Source organism: Bos taurus, chromosome 16 (genome assembly GCF_002263795.3).
Source record: "Bos taurus isolate L1 Dominette 01449 registration number 42190680 breed Hereford chromosome 16, ARS-UCD2.0, whole genome shotgun sequence".
Classification (NCBI taxonomy): Eukaryota; Metazoa; Chordata; class Mammalia; order Artiodactyla; family Bovidae; genus Bos; species Bos taurus.
The window spans coordinates 52,057,167-52,076,154 of NC_037343.1; the positions used below are offsets into that span (position 1 = coordinate 52,057,167).

At 56.2% G+C, this 18,988-nt stretch overlaps 1 protein-coding gene across 1 annotated transcript; it reads right to left on the reverse strand.

The window, feature by feature from the left end:
- Window positions 1-34: 34 nt before the first annotated feature.
- On the reverse strand, window positions 35-18,149 carry EFHD2 (EF-hand domain family member D2). The gene is given in 4 exon segments (NM_001103245.1): window positions 35-1,807; window positions 2,998-3,132; window positions 4,628-4,775; window positions 17,788-18,149. Coding segments are annotated over 4 exon segments (729 nt in total). The 5' UTR covers window positions 18,102-18,149; the 3' UTR covers window positions 35-1,675.
- Window positions 18,150-18,988: the final 839 nt, after the last annotated feature.

The following is an 18,988-nucleotide window of genomic DNA, read 5'->3' on the forward strand; positions in this document are numbered from 1 at the left end:
CCCTTCTCCCACCCCAAGAAGAACCACACACACATAAGAATATAGAATTTTATCTTATTTAGTTAAAAAAAATAATCGTACCACCAAATGAAGAAGTAGTTTTTTTTTTTTTTTGGTGAGATGCGAGGAGAGAAAAAAAAAAAAGCAATAAGCCCAAAGAAAGAGAACTTTTTATATTCATCTGTATAAACATATCCGCTAAGGCAAACGCAATCCAGGGCCGAGGCTGCTGCACGGGGGTCGGTACCTCCTAATTCCTGCAGATTCTAAGGCCAAAAAAATAAAACCTCTGCAAGTCCAACAGAAGTTGTGTGGACTCTTGGGGCATCTTACTAAAATAAAGAATTATCAAGTTTAAAAAGCAGTGACGCTGTCACAACACACACGGAAAGTTGCATAACTGTGGCCTCGGCGGCCATTCACTTGTTTGGACTGGGGGACGGGCACAGCTTCACGACACAGCAACGGACACAGACACGCACACACACGGACACGCACACGTGTGAGCGCACATGGGGAGCCGCGTAGGGCCTGGCTGGTGGCACAGGCTTGGCCACGGCCCATCTGGGGAGGGGCACGGGGCAGGGGGGCTGGGGTCCCCGTGCACCCTCAGGGGGTGGGTGTGATGGGACAGGTTCCCGTCGCTGGTGCCAAGGCGGTGAACGTCATTCGGGGAAGGATGGCGTGAAAGAGCCCAGCCAGGCCCCCTGCTCCCAACCACCTGGTCTGTGCAAACCATTTAAAGCACTTCTTGGACACCTCCTGGAGAATGGAGGCGTGCTGGTTTCCTTCCCCATGAAGGGGCCAAGCCCTCCTCCCTGCCCCCTCTTCTCCCGGGACCCTCTGGCTGCTGTGGGCCAGTGTGGGGTGAGAGGGTGACCAGGGAGTGGTGTTTCTGCCCCCAGAGCCTTCCCGGCCCATGATCCATGGCATGGCCGGCAGAGTGTGGGCCCGTGAGGTAGATTGGCAGAGATGCCCCCTCACCCTGCCTGGCTGGGGCCCAGAGGGCTGGGGTTTCCATGTCAGCTGGGGGGCAGGGGGGTGGGCGGGTGGGCCAGGGCCTTGGGTCCCTTGGCCAGGATAGAAGCGCCCCCACTTGATTCCAGCAGAGAGAGGAGGCAGGGCTGCAGGAACAGGTGCTGGGCGTGGGGAGCCGGGTGCCACCGATCAGCTCTATGGGGCTGCAATTCTTGCCATCTGTCGTTCGCCCAGTCTAGGGAGGGGCCCCAGGGCCGTGGGGGCGGTGCAGCCTGTAGGTGAAGGGCAGCTGGCCTCTGGGGTGGGGACGAGGTGGACGGGGGAGGTGCAGGAAGGAGACGAGTGTGCTCTAGGGCACACTCTAGGAGTGCTCTAGGGCAGCCTCCCAGCAGGGTGCGCCCTAGAGCCGGGAGCAGGCGCGGCTGGGGCAGGCAGCGGGGCAGCCAGGAGGCGAAGGAGCAGGACTGGCCGGGCAGCTGGTGTCGCAGCCTCAGGAACAGCAGAGGGAGCGGGGAGAGGCTGGGCCGCTCTGGGAGACCCCATCCACCGGCTTGTTCACAGACATCTGTAGCTTTTTAGCATGGTCCCTTCGGGCAGAGCCGAGGATCAAGCTGGGCCTCCGGTCTGCCCACCCTTGCCACCCTCGCGGGCCGGACCGGGCGCCAGGGCCGGGGCCACATGGTGGGGAGCAGCCTTGCTACTTGAAGGTGGACTGCAGCTCCTTGAAGGCCGCTTTCCGCTGCTTCATCTCCTCCGCCTGCTTCTTCCTCTCCTCCTGCTCTGCCTTGATCTCCTCCTCGAAGCGGCTGGACACGTTCATGGCCTGGACCTGGGATGGGGTCGGGTGGGAGTCGGGTGGTCAGGACCGGAGGCGGTCTCTCTGGGGTCTCTTCTAGTTCTGCTGTGCCCTCCATCCCACCCCAACCAATGCTCTGCCTCCCACCATCCAGACCCTCAGCTCGGCACCTCAGTCACCTCTCTGAGCCTCAGTTCTTCCATTTAGAGCCTGGTAGTGATTTAGTCGCCAAGTTGTGTCTGACTCGTGACTCCATAGGCTATAGCCTGCCAGGCTTCTCTGTCCATGGCACTTCTCAGGCAAGAATACTGGAGTGGGTTGCCATTTTCTCCTCCAGGGAATCTTCCCCATCCAGGGGTTGAACCTGGGTGTCCTGCACTGCAGGCAGACTCTTTACCAACTGAGCTACCAGGGAAGCCCATATTTAGAGCCTGGTGATTAATAACTCTGACCTCATAGGTACATGGAGAGGATTAAAAGAAATAAGATACATTCAGTGGCTGTTGCAGACTGTGGGTCCTGTAACTGAGAGCTTCTGATGTATCTATTCTTATCCTGTTCCTGTCCTGGGAAGTCCAACTGAACCCGGAAACATCCCATCAATTCTAGAAGCCCAGAAGGAGGTGGGAAGAGGCCTTTAGAAAGAATGTTCTTAGCTAACATGAAGATGGGGAGAAGCAAGAACAGGCAGGAGCCCCAGGGCCCTGGCAAGACAGGATCCAGGAACCATACTTGTCCCCTCCTCCTGAACCTGTGCCATGCCTGGAGTTGGCCTCTGGGGGCCATCACACTCCCTCCAGGCTGGGCTGGCAGGGCTAGTGTCTCTGAGAGGCCCTGGGAACCAGTGCTGTGTTTCCGGGCCTGCTCTGCTGTTTCTTGGTCCCACCTTTTAAAGCCCAGTCCTTTGTGGGTAGTGGCTCTGTGTGCCAGGGCAGGGGCATCTCAAAGTGGTCCTTGTTCCCTCTTCAAGAATACACACCCCTCACCCATCCCTGGGGGAGAGAAGGAGGAAGCTGGAAAGGATCACAAGCTGGATGGGAGGGGACAGAAGCCAGGAACAACGTGGGCCCTGATAGGCATCAGTTCCCCATTTCTTGCCTGCGGCCTCAGCAGGGACAGGAAGGGGACATGCTGATCCTTCTGCTAACTGAGGGTCCTGGTGGATCCCAGCCACCCCCATCCTCAAGTGGGGTCAGGGCACCCCACAGCCCCCCATTCCTTACCTTGGCCTCAAAGAAGCTCTTGGCCCCCTTGACACCCTCGGTGGACACGTCGATCTCAGAGAGGCGGGCCAGCACGTGCAGCCCGCTGTCCTCCTGCAGCTCCCCAGCTGCTGCCTTGCGGAAAATCAGGAGGAACTGTGGCAGGGAGAACAGAACACTGACATCATCAGGGAGAGAGTGGGAGGGGCCAGAGCCTGCCCACCCCCGGGCCTGCTACAGGCCTCCCTGGGAAGAGAGGTGCTCTCGGGCCTGGGAGCCAGAGGCCTGGGCTCTCCACTCTCCATGCTCTGTGTTCCTGAACAGGCTGCTGGGCCCCTCCTCTCTGGGCCTCAGTTGCCCATCTGTAAAATGGGAGGATAGGTGACCTATCTCCTATCCACCCCAGGATTGGGGCTCCTGCAGGCTGCTCTGCCCATGCTCAGCTCCCAGCAAAAGCCTCAACTTATCTCTTACCTTTGTCTCCACTGTTCTCCAAACCAGTCCACCTTAAATCCCACTTACTGAGCCCTGAAGGTACATGATTATGCCCATTTTACAGAAAGAGTGAGGCTCAGCACTGGAAAGTCATGGAGGAGGACTTGAACCCAGGTCCTGAGTCCATACCATCATCGTGTGCTGCCTGCACCGTCCTCCCTGGGCCTCGGCTCCCCCAGGCGCCTGGGCCACCTTTCTCTTGCTTGCCTCCTCTATGCTTCCTGCTAGCTCTCCAGGGCCCACCTGAGACCTGACCCTCCAGAGGCCACAGCTGGCATTTAACCCTGTGCTGCCCAGGAGGCCAGTGCCATTGCTATCTGGCTTGGAGCCTCGGTTTCCTCCTCCAGCAAGCAGGTTTGCTCATGGCTCCCATCTCAGAGTGAGGCTGAGTGAGAGCTGGAGTGTGAAGTCACCTGGCCCAGCGCCTGCTCCTCTTGGACCTGCAGGGTGAGTCCCTCCTCCATCTGCCCCCTCTTCTCCTCAGTCACAGCATCCTATCGTTTCACTCTCTGTGCATCTCCCCCTCTGCATGCCAGGACCCCTGGAGCACAGGGTCTTTCTCTGTACTCCCAGAGCCCACACGGGGTCAGGGATACGGGACTTCCCTGATAGTACAGTGGATGGGGAGTCTGCCTGCCAAAGCGGGGGACATGGATTCGATCCCTGGTCCAGGCGGTGGGGCAAACTAAGCCTGTGGGCCACAACTCCTGAGTATGCGCTCTAGAGCCCATGAGCCGCAACCACTGAGTCTGTGTGCTACAACCACCGAGGCTCGTGCACCTGGAGCCCATGCTCTGCAACAGGAGAAGCCACTGCAACAAAAAGCCTGAGCACTGCAACCAGAGAGTAGCTCTCTGCAAGTAAAGAAAAGCTCGTGTAGCAGTGAAAACCCAACACAGACATAAATAAAAATCAATCAATCAATAAAATAAGTGCTCACTACATGAAGGGATGGATGGACCTTCTTCTCACTTAGGCATCTCAGAATCTCCCTGGGGACCTGCTCTACGATCTGCTGAAACCTCATTCAGCCAACAATCAGCCATTCAACAGTGGCTGTTCAAGGACAAGTAGCTCAGTGACAAAGCGGGGGTGAGTCTCTCCCCACCACCAAGCCCCCAGCAGTGTTGCCCCCCACGGGGAGGAGGAAGCTCACCTCCCGGAAGCTGAGCTTGCTGTCAAAATCCTCATCCACCTCCTTGATCATATTTTTCAGGCCCAGGTGGGTCTGGGGGGCTCCAAGTTTCTCCATCATGAGCTTTAGCTCCATCAGGTCAATGAATCCATCCCGGCCGGCATCGTACCTGTGGGTGCAAAGAGAGGCCTTAGGACATCCTGACACTTGTTCCTCACCAGCCAGAGCAGTGATAAGCCAGAGTGCAAGGAGCCTAGGACCTCAAAAGTCACCTCTTAGCGAGGAACTCAGTCAAGGCTGATTTGTGGCCCAGTGACTGCTTGGTTACCTCTGATGATGGGGAGCTCACCACGTGGCCCGGCAGCCTCTTACATGTTGAGCAGTGCCAACTTTTGGCCAAACCTGCTACACAGGGAAGCTGAAACCACAGCCCATATCTACTGAATGAGACATGACAAGCATGTAGGAAGAATTCACAATATCATATGGGGTATGGACTGGGAGTGTGGGCCCTGATGTAAGAACTCACTGACCATCCTTAGGCACCTCCACAGGCCCTCGAGGGACATCTTGGCTCCATATCTCCCCCTCTCCCTGTCCCCACCCAGGAGGGAGGCAGAAGGAACCACACTAAGGGTAGGGGCCAGAGCTCACAGGAGGGAGGGGAGTTTTCTGGAATGTGGCCTGGGGTGTGTTCAGGGAACAACTTGCACAGGGTGCCTGCAGAGGGGTACAGTGGTGGCTGGAAAGGCCTGGAACAATGATTAGGTGATGACTGTGTCTCTGCCCTGCACATTCCGGGTCTCTTTTTTCTACCACTCATGGCCTGGCAGAGAGACAGACAGGGTGAGGGGCAGAGTCTAAATAGCTTGCTTGACCGGCTTCCTTGTGGTAAGAGATTGGGTCAGAGCTGCCCTCTGGCCCATCCCCTGGTGGGGGAGGTGCTTGCTGCTGGTGCTGGGAGCACACAGCCTGGTGGATGTGGGCGCTGTTCCCACAGCCCAGCCAGGCCCTCTTATCAGGCCAACCAAGCAACTGCTCTGATTGCCTCTGGTGGGTGGGGGAGGGTCATCTCAGTGTTGGCCAAGTGGGCCTCCTGAGCCTAAAGACCCTTGTGCAGTTCCTCAAGGCCTCAAGATGGCTGGGTGACAGTGCTGGTGACATTAATATGACACAGAGGGGCTGAGTTCCAGAAACTTTCTACAGACTTGGATTTCCTACATAAACACTCATCTCGTTTCTGTCCCCTCTTCAAGGGCTCCCCAATTCCCTTCCCCTATCTCCAGGTATACTTCATACAACTATGGAAATCTGATAGCAACCAGCTTTTGAAATCTTATCTTTGTGCTGGGAAATTTACCTACTTCATTTTTCTTAATCCTCTTCATTTAAAACGAAGGCTCAGAGAGGTGAAGTGAGCTGCCCAAGGTCACACAGCAGTAGAGGAAGGAGCTGGGCTTCTATCCCACGTCTGGAGGGCTCACAGACTTGCCCATTTGCTGGGCCCAGCCCCCCTCCACACGTCCTGGGGCTGCCAGCAGAACAGAGGAGCGCTGAGTGGAGCATTTGTGCGAGGGGTATAAATAGTTCACGAGCAAGTGAGTCAGTGGTTGGAAGTGACGCAGCACAGGGAAGACAGGTCTCTGGGAACCCTGCAGGGAACACAGGGTCCTGAGGCCTCTTCCCCCACCATGGAGAAAGGAGGCTGGAGTTCGGGCAGTGGCCACAGCCAAGGTGGAAGCAGATAACAGAGAGGATGCAGTGGAGGATTGCGGGACTTGAGAAGGTCAGGAAGACCAACGATCCTGTGGTCCAGTCTCCACTTAGAGCTGGAGGGACCCTGTGGGGGGCACAGTGGAGCCCCTCATCTTCCATCTTTGAAGTCTGTTTGCCAGTTGGTAACAGGCAGGGTGGCTGCTCCTTGAGCCTTACTGACCGGTACTGGAGCGGCCCTGGAGCAACCCAGGAGGAGAGCAGCCCAATGACAGAGGAGTCAGTCTTTCCAGGGTCAGTCATACGGATGCCCCTCCTCAGTGTCCCTGAGGAAAACAAAGGCCCAGCCTCTTTCTGAACTTGGGCTCCAGTGACGTTCGGCGATGACATGTCAGGGCTGGAGCAGATGGCCTGGGTTCTAGGAGACTGTGCCAGTGAACCTCCCACCGAGGCCAAGAACCCCTGGTATGATGGTGACCCTTTCGTAGGGTCACTGTGGGGACTGAAGGGGTTCATACGTGACAAGCACTTAGCACAGCTCTGGCTCCAGAAACGGCAGCTACCAGCACTATCATGAGACTTAGTTACTTTTATGAAGCTCCTACTATGTGCCAGGCAGTTTCTCTCCACACCTCTATGCTCAGCAATCCTGGGGGGTCAGTTATGGCCCCACGTGACTGATTAGAGAACAGGGACTATAAACGTCTGGGCACTGGCCAGGGGTCCAGCCCCCCATCCCTGCGCTTCCCACACTTGACTCTCTCCACCGCCCCACTAGCCTCTCCTGAGTCTCAGCTCTATTTATTGCTCAAGGGTTTCTCCTGCAGCCAGGGGTGGCTCAGTTTCAGAGGAAGTGCAGATAAAGTGTCCACACTTGGACAGAAACGAGGGCTCTGGATCTCGGTCTCTGGCAGCTCCCAGGCCTGTCTGGGCTGCAGATCAAACCGCGGCCTGAACCGCTGTCTGCGTCAATCAAGCATCAATCAATTACCAGGTCTGGGCTCTTGCCCCCAGGGGGACAGTGCTGGCCGCAGTGCCGGAGGATCAGCCACCAAGGGGAGGTGACAGAGAGCAGGGAGAAGCAGGTGCTGGAGTGGGAAGTGGGGCCCCAGAGGTGGTAACACTGGACCCCCTGCCCCCTCGGGGGAGTGGACCTCCACCATGTGCCCTGGGCTCTGGGTCACTGGATCAGCTAGATTCTTCCTGGGTAAACCCTGGAGGTTTGTGCTCACAGCACCTCTGCTGAGACTGACCCGAGTCCAAGCCCCAGCTCTGCCATCTGCGGGCTAGGTGACCCTGTTCAAGTCACATGACCCCAGGCACCTCAATTTCCCCATTCACACCATGGAGATCAGACCCATCTCAGGCTCAAGGCAAGGGTTAAGAGAGGGTCCACAAAGATTCTGAGCACAGAGGCTGGCCCACAATAAGTACTTAATTAATACACACTAATTACAGTACCACTGCTGAATTATTATTATTGTTAACATCTATCATTAGGGTTTGAGAGTAAAGGAGATTATGGATATATAAAACGGGCTTTCCAGGTGTTGCAGTTAGTAAGGAACTTGCCTGCCAATGCAAGAGACGTGGGTTCAATCCCTGGGTTGGGAAAATCCCCTGGAACAGGAAATGGCAACCCACTCCAGTATTCTTATCTGGAAAATCCCATGGACAGAGGCGCCTGCCGGGTGACTGTCCATGGTGTCACAAAGAGTTGGACATGACTAAGCCCATACTGAAGCTGAAGCTCCAATACTATGGCCACCTGATGTGAAGAGCCGATTCATTAGAAAAGACCCTGACGCTCGGAAAGATTGAAGGTAGGAGGAGAAGGGGACGACAGAGGAGATGGCTGGATGGCATCACCGACTCAATGGACATGAATTTGAGCAAGCTCTGGGAGATGGTAAAGGGCAGGGAAGCCTGGCGTACTGCCGTCCATGGGGCCGCGAAGAGATGAACACGACTGAGCGACTGAACAAAACAAAGCCCACACACGTACGCACACAAGGATATAAAACACCTAATACGTAATATGTGCCTAAAACCTGCTAACTTGATTATAATAGCTCTATTGAGAACTTTTAATGTGCCAGATACTAGTTAAGTACTTTGCATATATAATATAAAAATAGTGATAATAATAATAGTGGTAAAAAATACAATTTCTTCCCCAGTCCTGATTGTGTATGGCTGGGAGGAAATGCTTGCTGTAGACTGGCCTGGAGGTAGGGGGTGGACAAGATGAATGAGGGATCCCATGAGCACCTCCTCTGAAGGTCCAACTACTTCCATCCCCAACCCCCATTAGGCTGGATTCAGAGACCCTGCCACTTGGGGAGGTGGAGAGATATAATCTTTTGCTCTCTCACTGGGCAGAGAGAGAGAGAAGCCCCAGTCCTGGGTCACCCTCTGGTTCCTCCTCTGACAGAGAAGGAAGTGAGAAAGGGGGAGATGGTCACTGTGCCACCAGCAGGAGGATGCCTGGCAACCCAGGAGAGAATGGTGTTAGTAGGATGCTGGGAAACAGGCATATCCCTGGCTGGGGAGACCCTCTCTTCCAACAGCCCTTGCCCTGAGCTGGAGCTGAGGCTACAGGTAGCTCAGAGGATCCAGGCAAAGACTGTACACAAGATCCGTCTGGATGCCTGGTCTACTCGCTTCATGTCATGTAGGGAAATTGGGGCCCAGAGTGGGTAGCAAGCAGCCCAGAGTCACACAGCTAGAGATCAGCAAGATTCCAAAAGCTGTAAACTTTGCTCCCTTCCTACCAGCCTGCTTCCCTCTTCTTTGTGGTCCCGTAAGAGGTCCTGAATTCTCAAGCCTGCAGGGCTGGGGGAGGCTGGGCCGAGAGCAGAGGCTTGGGACCTGCCTGGGAGGACCAATTCCATCCGGCGGGACTGACAACAAAGCTCCTGGGCTGGGAGCTCAGCACTTTTCTCCAGCACTGGACGAGGCTGCTGCATCTGGCACTGTGCCCACATTCCTACTCCCCTCCCCCTGAACAGTTCTCAACAGGGAGGGCTCAGCTGCTGCCGCCCCGGATGCTGGTGACAAAATCCCCTCCCATCTGTCCTTGAAAGTGGAGCAGCGGCCACCACCCGGGCAGACTTTGCCCCTTTGGGCTGCAGGGCCCCCTTGGCGATTGCTCCTCCTCTCCTGGTTCTGATAACCCGGAGTTCTGGGGCTGAGCAGCAGCCGGCCCTGACAGTGTGCAGGGCCTGCCCCTATTTCATAACAATATTATCATTAGTGGCTCCTCTTGGCTGAGCACGTGCTATGTGGCAGGCACTACCCCAAGTGCTTTGTGTCAGATCCTCTCAAGAACTTGGTGCTGCTGCTGCTAAGTCACTTCAGTCATATCTGACTCTGTGTGACCCCATAGACGGCAGCCCACCAGGCTCTGCCGTCCCTGGGATTCTCCACTGGAGTGGGTTGCCATTTCCTTCAAAGAACTTGGTGAAGCAGGCATAAACATCTCCATACTACAGACGAGTAGACTGAGGCTCAGGGAGGAAGTGACTTGGCCAAGATCATAGCTAACAAGGACATACCTAACTATCAGAACCCTGGCCTGAGGAAAAACATGTGCTTTTAACTACTATGCTGTGTTCTGATGCCTACAGACCCTGTAACAAAGAAACTCATGTTGGGAGGGATACTGGAGGCCACCTCATTGAGCACTCGTGAGGGTCAGATCCCCTAATGCAGCTTTCCTGCTTGAATACCTCTGAGGACGGGAAGCTCACTGCTTCACTAAAACAGCCCATTTTGGCTTTGTAACTCTCTATTAGAAAGTTGCTCTTTCTAATATGACCCTCCCCATTGGCCAGCTGTGCTGTACAGTCTGATGGCAGAGTGAGGAGCCATCAGAGTCACTGCACAGGGGGAGAGGGGCAATGGTTTGGGAGCATAGGGGACCCCAATTCTCTCCCTTCTGGTTCCCATCCCATCCCAGGCCTTTGCTGGTGGTCTCTCTGCCCATGGGGGTTGCCAGGAGGACAGACAGCTGGAGAGAGTGGTGTTTAGGGACCACTGAGCCCCCAGGCCCACCTGACTTTGGCCCCAGTATTCACAGACCTGGTCTTCCCCCATCCTGTCTGGGGAGGCCTCAGTGGCTCCAAGGCCTGTACTCTTTGTCCTGAAATGGGAAGGTAGGAAAGTTCTAGACACCAGGGAAATTCTGGCCTTGCTACTTGTCACAGTTGGATTGGCCCGGCACGCCTCCTGGTACAGGTAGACACCCACAGGCTCGGTGATGACAGTTCGGTAGTGCCCATCCGTTCCTACACTCCCCCACCTCCAGACTGCCTGACTCGGGCGGGGAAAGCCCAGTCACTCACCACTTCCTCCAGCCCTATCTTTAGAGTCTGACACTCGATCTGTTGCCCTGTGTCAGCGAAGAAGAGGGTGTGTGAGCGTGTATGGGTGAATGTGTGGCCAGGGTGGGGCTGATGCTTCCCCTATGGCTTCCCAGGGAGTCCACGGATCAAGTGGGTGCCCCGTCTTGGCTGATGGCAACCTGCTGGGGGCTGTCAGGGCTCAGGACACCCTAAACTCGGGTTTAAGCATCTCTCACTGAGCCCCACCCTGGGAGGGCAGCTCCCTCCACTGGTAGCAATAGCAGTGGGTCTCCCCACAGCCTGCTCCTAATAATAATTATTATTATAACAGTGATTGCAAAGGACATATACCGAATGTCTAATATAATCCAGTGTTTATTACTTAACTTAATCTTCCCTCTTGTTATTGTCTCACTCCCTAGACTCAGGAACGGGGCAGGGAGACGGCTATGGGGTGGCCCAGTGCTTCTTAAACCTTAAAGTGCATACCTGGTGAGTCTTACTAAAATGCAGACTCTGATCCAGTAGGCCTGGGGTGGAGCCTGAGCATCTGGATTTCTAACAAGCTGATGAGGAGATGCTCCCAATAGGGTCCCATGGGAGCAAAAGACTTGGAGTCAGAAGGATCAAATTTAAATCCTGTCTGCTCCTCAGTCATAGAAACCTGAGACTCAGTCTTCTTATCTGTGAAATGGGTGATGACCATCTTACAGGATGTTGAGAAAGAATTAAACAAGAGGTAAAGTTCCTGGAATGGAGCAGCCCCAGAGGTCCTCTCTCTCCACACAGCTCAGGAGTCCCCAGGCCTGGCTCTGTCTGGCTGCACCTTTCTGGCCTAGAATCCTTCTCTAGAGTCCTAAAAAAGCGGAAATCAGCCAAGGAGAAGACTGCTGGGCAGACAGAGGGACCTCAGCTGCTGGAGGGCGTGGGGTTGGCTTTGCAAGGTCTGGTCTCCTAGAGCTGAAGCTAGGCCCTGAACCCAGAGGCACAGACAGAAGGCAGGAAGGCGCAAACCAAAAGGGAACCGAAAGTCCCCGGGGGTTGGGAGAGGAGAGGTGACTCAGAATCACAAGGGAAGTAGAAGAGCAGAGGACAGGCCCGAGGCCAGAAAATCCTCCCTCCCCAGAAAGCCAGGCTCCCGGCTGCTGTAGGTGCAGGACCCAACCTCTGAACCCCCAGAGGGTTGCACCACCACCCCCCCCCCCGCCCTGCCCCGTCCCCCAGCCACAAACACCGCCCTCATTTGGCCTTGGGAGCTCCCTGTAGGCAGACCTGGTTCTAATCCTGCCCTGGCCACTTATTATAAGCTTGGGCCTTGCTTTTCTCATCTGGCAAATGGGGAGAATGACAGCACCCACCTCACTGGGCTGGTCTGAGGATTCAATTCAGTTCCTGAAATAATACACCGGGCCTCATGGGCCTGGTGGCTCCATTTAACAAGGAGAGGGCATGGAGGCAGGGGGCTGGCTATGAAGGGCTGACATCATGGCATCCTTCAAGAGAACTTTAAGTACTCCTCGTAGAAATAAAGAAACGGAACCCGACCTTTCCAGCCCTGGGGGTCCAGCCTCTCTCACTCCCAAAGACCCCTCTATGCCATTGCTCTTCATGAGACTGTAAGCTTCTTGAGGGCAGAAATTTTATTTTTCCCTTAATTCTCTGGAACTTGCGTACAGAAACTTAACAAAATATGATCAAAGGAGTGAACCCTACATTTTAAAAATATGTCACCTATGTTTTTAGTAGCCCACCAGCCAGACATGATGGTGGACTCTTTACAAAGGCACAGGAGTTTTTTTTTTGACTACACTATGCAGCTTCCAGGATCTTGGTTCCTGGGCCAGGGACTGAACCCAGGCCCTTGGCAGTGAAAGTGCAGAGTCCTAACCACTGGACCACCAGGGAGTTCCCCAGGACTTTCTCAACTTAATCCTCAGGACTTTCCCAGGCAGGTTCTTTAGCCCCATCGGAAATAGACTCTGAGAAACGGAGTACCCACCCGCTGGGCAATGGCACACGGGAGCCAACTAGAGCCCTAGTTTTGTGTCATCCCCGGGCTGCTGGGTGCTCTTCCCTTTTTTCTGCCACCTGCCTTCCAAGTAATTAAGTGATAATGAATTTGATTCCCCATTTTTGTTATTTCCCAAAGCCATATGTAGCTGTCAATCAAAGCTTCTGTTCTGCAGGAGGGAAAGAAGGTTCTCATGCTGAGGCCGGTCACTCGGGCCCAAAGCAAGAGGGCTGTTGCCAGCCTGGCAGGCCGGGCAGCTCCGTGGGGGGTAAGTGGAGGCATCCAGTGGCTTTTTGGAGCCATCTCTGCCTCAGCCACCTCGCCAGGGCTGGGACGGTAGTGACAGGAACTTGGTGAGGACTTATTCTATGCCAAGCCCTGGATTAAACACTTCATAACAACTCTGGGAGGTGAGGGCTATTGTTCTCCCCGTTCTAGCGTGAGGAAGTGAGGCTCAGAAGGGTTTACTGTGTCTTGCCCCAGGGCTCACAGCTGGGATTCCAACCCAGGGTAAGTAGGTAAGTAAGTAAGTAAGTAGGTGAAATCGCTCAGTCGTGTCTGACTCTTGCGACCCCTATCCCCTGGTAGGACTGTAGCCTACCAGGCTCCTCTGTCCATGGGATTTTCCAGGCAAGAGTACTGGAGTGGGTTGCCATTTCCTTCTCCAGGGGATTTTCCTGACTCAGGGATTGAACCCGGGTCGCCCGCATTGCAGGCAGATGCTTTATCCTCTGAGGCAGGGTAGCACACTCCAAAGGCCCAGCCATTAACCACTGCACCAGACAGTCTCCCAGAAAGGACAAGGGGCTGTGCTGGGGGGCAGGGGGGCGGTGCTGTGAGCTGCAAAAGCCTGAGGAGATACCAGGGAGGTGGAGCAGGTGGAGGGGAGGGAAGGGTGGGAAGAAGAGAGGGGCACCGGCTGTTCTGACGCAAGGGGTCATGAGACGAAATGGCTGGGGACGGGGCTGGGCCAGGCAGGGAACTAGGGCATCTTCCTCGGATTCCACAGCAGGTTAAGAATTACATGGCTGCCTCCCTCTCTGGCAGGTCTCAGCTTACAAACCCCCACAGAGCCCCAGGCAACAGCCCCAGGCTGTTGCCAGCCCAGAAGTGGCTGCCTTGAGGCCCTCTGGGGCCACACCCCTGCCCCTTGCCTGGAGGTCTCCAGCATTAGTCACTCAGTCTGACTCTTTGCTACCCTAGACCCTATGGACTGTAGCCCTCCTCTGTCCATGGAATTCTCCAGGCAAGAATATTGGAGTGGGTTGCCCTTTCCTTCTGCAGGGAGGCCTTCTTCCCAACCCAGGCAGGACCCTAAATGAATGAGCAGACAGAGGAGGGGAGAGGGTGGAGTTAGAGGTGATGGGAGGAACCTGAGGGAGCAAGGGGAGGACGGACTGAGAGTCAGGTGCCTCCAGGTGCCTGGCACTGTGCCAGAGCTCGTGTGCATCACCTGCCTGCAGCCCCCCCCCCCACCCCAGAAGCAGGGACCACTGTCCCCAAATGTACAGATAAGGATGCTCTGGTTCAGTCGTTGAAAATCTCCCCATGAAAGTCACTACACCTTCCTGGGCCTCAGTTTTCTCTTCTGTAAAATGGGGAGAAGGGTTGATGACAACCCCCCAAGGTCTCTCCCAGATGGAAACTACCAGGAGTGTAAGGTCAGTGATAGTAGAGAGCATGGCCATCTTCCCTCTGCCCCCTTTCTTCTCCCTCCATCTCCACCCTGAGGAAGAATCTGCTGATGACCACTGAATGGATGAACTGGAGGACCCCAGAAGGCAGTTCTGTCATCCAGACAGCTCAGGATTGCTCAGACATAAGGAGGTCACTGCTGAATCATCTTTGAGAATCATCTGTCATTGTGCTCCTTTTACAGATGGGAAGACTGAGGCCAGAGGAAGGGCGGGCATACTAGGTAATTCCATAGCAAAGCCCTGCTTCCTATCTCCTGACCTCCAAGGCAAGTCCAGCTCCCAATTCCTTCTGCCCTCTCCCGTCTCTTGCACTCTGATCTGGGGGACGGTTTCCCAGGAGGCCTGGGCTCCCCTCCCCTCTGCCATGGAGGCTGCAGATCAGGGTGGAAGTCTCTCGGCAAAGCCCTGGCTGTGATCCTCCAGCCCTGCTTGGACCCAGGAGGCTGCAGCCCCTCTTGGATGGCAGAAGCAGAACGGGGGTTTTGTCTTCCATGAGAGCCTGTCTGTTGGCTGTTCACAGCTGGGACTCGGCTGGGCTGGGCTCCGCTGGCACAGTGAAGCCTTGTTTCCTTGAATACAAAATCTGCCGCCTTCCCTCCTCGCCAGGGCCCCCCGGCGGGCGGTACTTCCTTCCCTAGAAGTCCAGCTCCCTGGCCCCTTCCTGCCCTCCTACCCCATCCCTGCCAAGCAGCACCCCATCAAGCAGCAGTGGTGCCAAGATGGGGCTCCAGGGGTTCATCTCCACTCAATTTTCACCAAAGTATCCCTCGTCAAACTCATACCAAAAACAGCCTCCATAAAACAGTGAGCTTGCTCTGCAAATGCAGGTTCACGATCACTCCCCAAGCCACGTGCTCCTTCTAAACAAGCTGCAGCTTCCCATTTAGTGAAGGTGTTAGTCACTCAGTCATGTCCGACTCTTTGTGACCCCACTGACTGTAGCCCACCAGGCTCCTCTGTTTATGGGATTCTCCAGGCAAGAATATTGGAGGGAGTTGCTGGGCCCTTCTCCAGGGGATCTTCCCGACCCAGGGATCAAACCCAAGTCTCCTGCATTGCAGGCAGATTCTTTACTGTCTGAGCCATCAGGGAAGCAATCCCAAGTCCCTGCTTATTTGGCATGTCTGGGTTCTCCAAACTGTTCCTTCTTTTTATTTTTCGTGGGGGTAGAAGGGATGTCATGGAAGCCCAAGAGTAGGAGGTGGTGGGTCCATGTGGGGGAAAATCAGCCATGAATATGGAAGGGGGTGCTGGGTGATCGTCCCCTTGTGGAGGCAGACATCTGTGATGGGAAACCCAGGAGGGAAGAACATGAATTCTGGAGTCATAGACCTGGGTTTAGAGCCTGACTCCATCATTTTCTAGCTGTGTGTTCTTGGCAAGTTACTTCACTTCTCTGTGCCCAGACTGCCCAACTGCGCCACAGTGGTGATGACAGTTCTGTGTCATGGGGTGCTGGGAGGAATGGAGGAGCTCCTTAGTCCTTGGGCACTGTGAATATAGGGATCAAGCAGCTGAATAATCTCTCCTATACTTCCCTGTGGGGGGTGGGAGGAGTTCAGCAGAGTCTACAAGGAAGTTGCCCTCTATTGGGTCTGGAATCCTGGAACTCCTGCGCTTCTGATAAGGCCAGTTTTGATCAGGAAAAAAACTTGAGAAGAACTCCTAAACCAAGACCCTGGAGGCAAAGGAGCAGGCTCCTCAGGGACCGTGCAGAGGCCTGGGGTGGGGTTAAGGACTCAGTTCTGCCCCAGGCTTACCCTCGGAAAAAATTATGGGGTTCCCAGCCATTCAGATCTGAGAACCAAAAAACCTCTTCCCTACAATAAGGGTCAAATGCAGAAGCAGCAGCCGCAGTAAGCAGTAAGAAGTGGGAAAGAGCCTTTCTCAAGCTGGGGGGTTGCAAAACACCCTGGGCTTCCTGCTTGCCGCTGGGTCACACTGCCCCAGCCTGCCTCCACCTCCTGCCCCAGCCAAGGTGGCTGCCAGACCTCCTGACTTCCTCACCTGAGACTTGACCTCAGGACGGGTCTACCTTTTTGGATCCATTTCCAGACCTATTCCAGATCACACCCCCCAAGGCTGTTTTGCCTGCCAGGGGCAGGGGCCATGGGCAACAGGAGGTGGGTGGGGAAGAGTATCAAAGTGAGGGGGGTTGAGCACCTTCACGGCCCCCACCCCCACTAGCCCCCTCACTGCTGGGGGGCAGAGCATCTGATTATCTCAGTCCCAAGAGGGTGAACCCAGGGGTGGACCCGAAGGGCATCAGGAAGTTTGTCTCTCCAGTCACTTAAGAGATTTAAAGTTTTTTTGTTGGGGGAAGGGTAAGTCCATAGGTCTGAAAGTACCTGTCCAACCTGCTGAGGCCATGGGGTGTGGAAAAAGGGATGGAGGAAGGGCTGAGGTGAGAGCCACCAGCCAAGTCAGATAGGAGGTGACCCTCTGCGGGGAGGGCAGGGGGCACGCAGTGAAGGAAGAGGGGAAAGGAGAGATGGGGCCTTCTGACAGAAAGCCAGTGACTGCAAAGCTTCAGGGCGTAGTGGGTGGTGAGGGCAAGAGGAGGGAGCTGCTGTCTGGAGAGGGAGGAGGGGGACAGTCCTGACGGGACTATTGGTGGTGGGGTTTGTACAGACCTGCGGAGTAGAGGGCAGGGAGGAAGGGGTCCCTCCCTAGGGAGATCAACCTGAGGGTCAAGGGTAGGGGTCCTGGCTAAAGGAGTGGATGGGGGTAGAGCTGAGAGGGACTGAAGGGTCTCTAACACAGTTTGCTGGTAGATGCTGAATAAGTGCAGGGAAAGTGGGGGAGGGGTCTCGGCCCAGAACCCACATTGAGGGAGATGTAAGATAAGCGGAAGAAATGAAAAAACCCCAGCCAGTGAAAGGAACGGTCACCTTTGTTGAGGCGCTAGAGGGTGGGGTGGGTGTTTCTGACCCGCGTTTGGGGTGGGGGTTGGTTGGGAATTCAAGTAGCTGAGGAGGAGGAGGAGGCAGAGGCCACGGGGCCCCCAGTCTCGTGGTGCGCGGGTGTGGAGAAGCATCGCTAACAAGACAGGGGTCCTAGGCCAGAGATCCGAGCTCTCCAGACCCACGCGAATGGTAGCAGTGGGGGCTCGCGCTTCTCTAGAAAGAGCCGCGGGGTCCCCCACTCCGTATGCGGGCGGGTAGGGTACCGGGGGCAGCGTCACCGTGAGAAGGGGTCGCGTGCCAGGGACCGCGGGTCCCCAGACCCATAAGCGTGGTGGGGAGGAGGTCCCGAAGCCTCGTGACTATCTGGAAGGGATCTGGGGTCCTCGCCCCTGATGTGTCGGGGATCGGGGAGATCGGCTGGCCGCATGGGTCCCGAGACCGCGCGGGGTCTCAGGAGCCGAGGCCGGCTCGCGGGGTGGGTGGGGAACAGGGTCGAGCGGGCACTCACTCCTTGAACATCTTCTCCATGTCCTTGATCTGCTTCCTGGAGAACTCCTTGAACTCAGTGTAAGGGTTGAAGACGCGGCGGCTGGGTGACTGGGGCTCGCCGATACCCTGGTTGAGGTCGGCGCGCCGCAGCAGCTTGGCGCTCAGCTCTTCGTCCGCGCTGCCCAGCGCCTCGGCCGTCTCGTCGGGCGCTCCCGCCGCCGCCGCCGCCGCCGCCGCCCCGTTCAGCCCGGGCTGCTCCGGGGCCTCGCCGCCGCCCTCGCCCTCCATCTGCAGCCGCCGGCTTAGCTTGCTGGCCAGCTCGTCCGTGGCCATGGTGGCCCGCGCGGCGCTCGCCTTGGCCCGGCGTCTGCTCGTCGCGCGCCCGCACCGCCTCTGGCCGCGCTCTTCCTCTTCCTGACACTCCCCACCGCCAGGCACCGCCCCTGAAGGTGGGACTTACGCCCCTCGCGGGGCCCGCCCGCTCCCGCCCCTGATCCCTGCCCAGCGCAGCCCGCGCCTGCTCCGGCTCGGTCGCAGCGGCTCAAGTGTGCCGGGAGTGCCGGGCCCGCCACCGTACCCCGCCCTCCCGCGTCAGGTTGGGGGAAGCCGTGGAAACCCATCCCCCGCTCTCCGTCCTCACTGTGCCAACTGAGCGGGAGAGGTCCGGCGATCGAGGCGGGAAGGAAGTGGGGGGTCCTTCCCTGCAGTTTGGGCGTGGGTCTGGGGCTCAGAGGGGCGCCGCCCCCAACCCCTTCTCTGGAATCCCCACGCCGTGAGGTCGTAATCTCGTGTTGGCGTGACACCTTGTCGGTTGCCATGGAGACCACTCGATGTTACACACTGGCGCTCTCCATGAGGGTTGCTAGGCTAATGAAGAAGGTGGACCCCGTGTGCAGGATACCCTGTGTAAATGTACCCGCAGGTGGAGCCGCCGCATCTTTTGGAAAGGGAAAGACCAGCAGCTGCGAGGGAGATGGCGCTGGGCCTCAGTCTTGAGGTCCTCGGAGATATCTCAAGAGAGAGCATGGGAGAAGGGCCTGGTCCTCTCCCCGCGGGTCAGCACATAACATGAATGACTTGGCAGAATAGCTACCGGGCCATGCGGTCGTCTGTGACTTTATTTTAGGGGATCTGGCAGGGAGATCTTGATGTTGCCATTTCAGTGGGACCCCAGAGAAGAGGTGTCCTCTCCCAAGGCTCAAGGGATGGGGTGTTAGGAA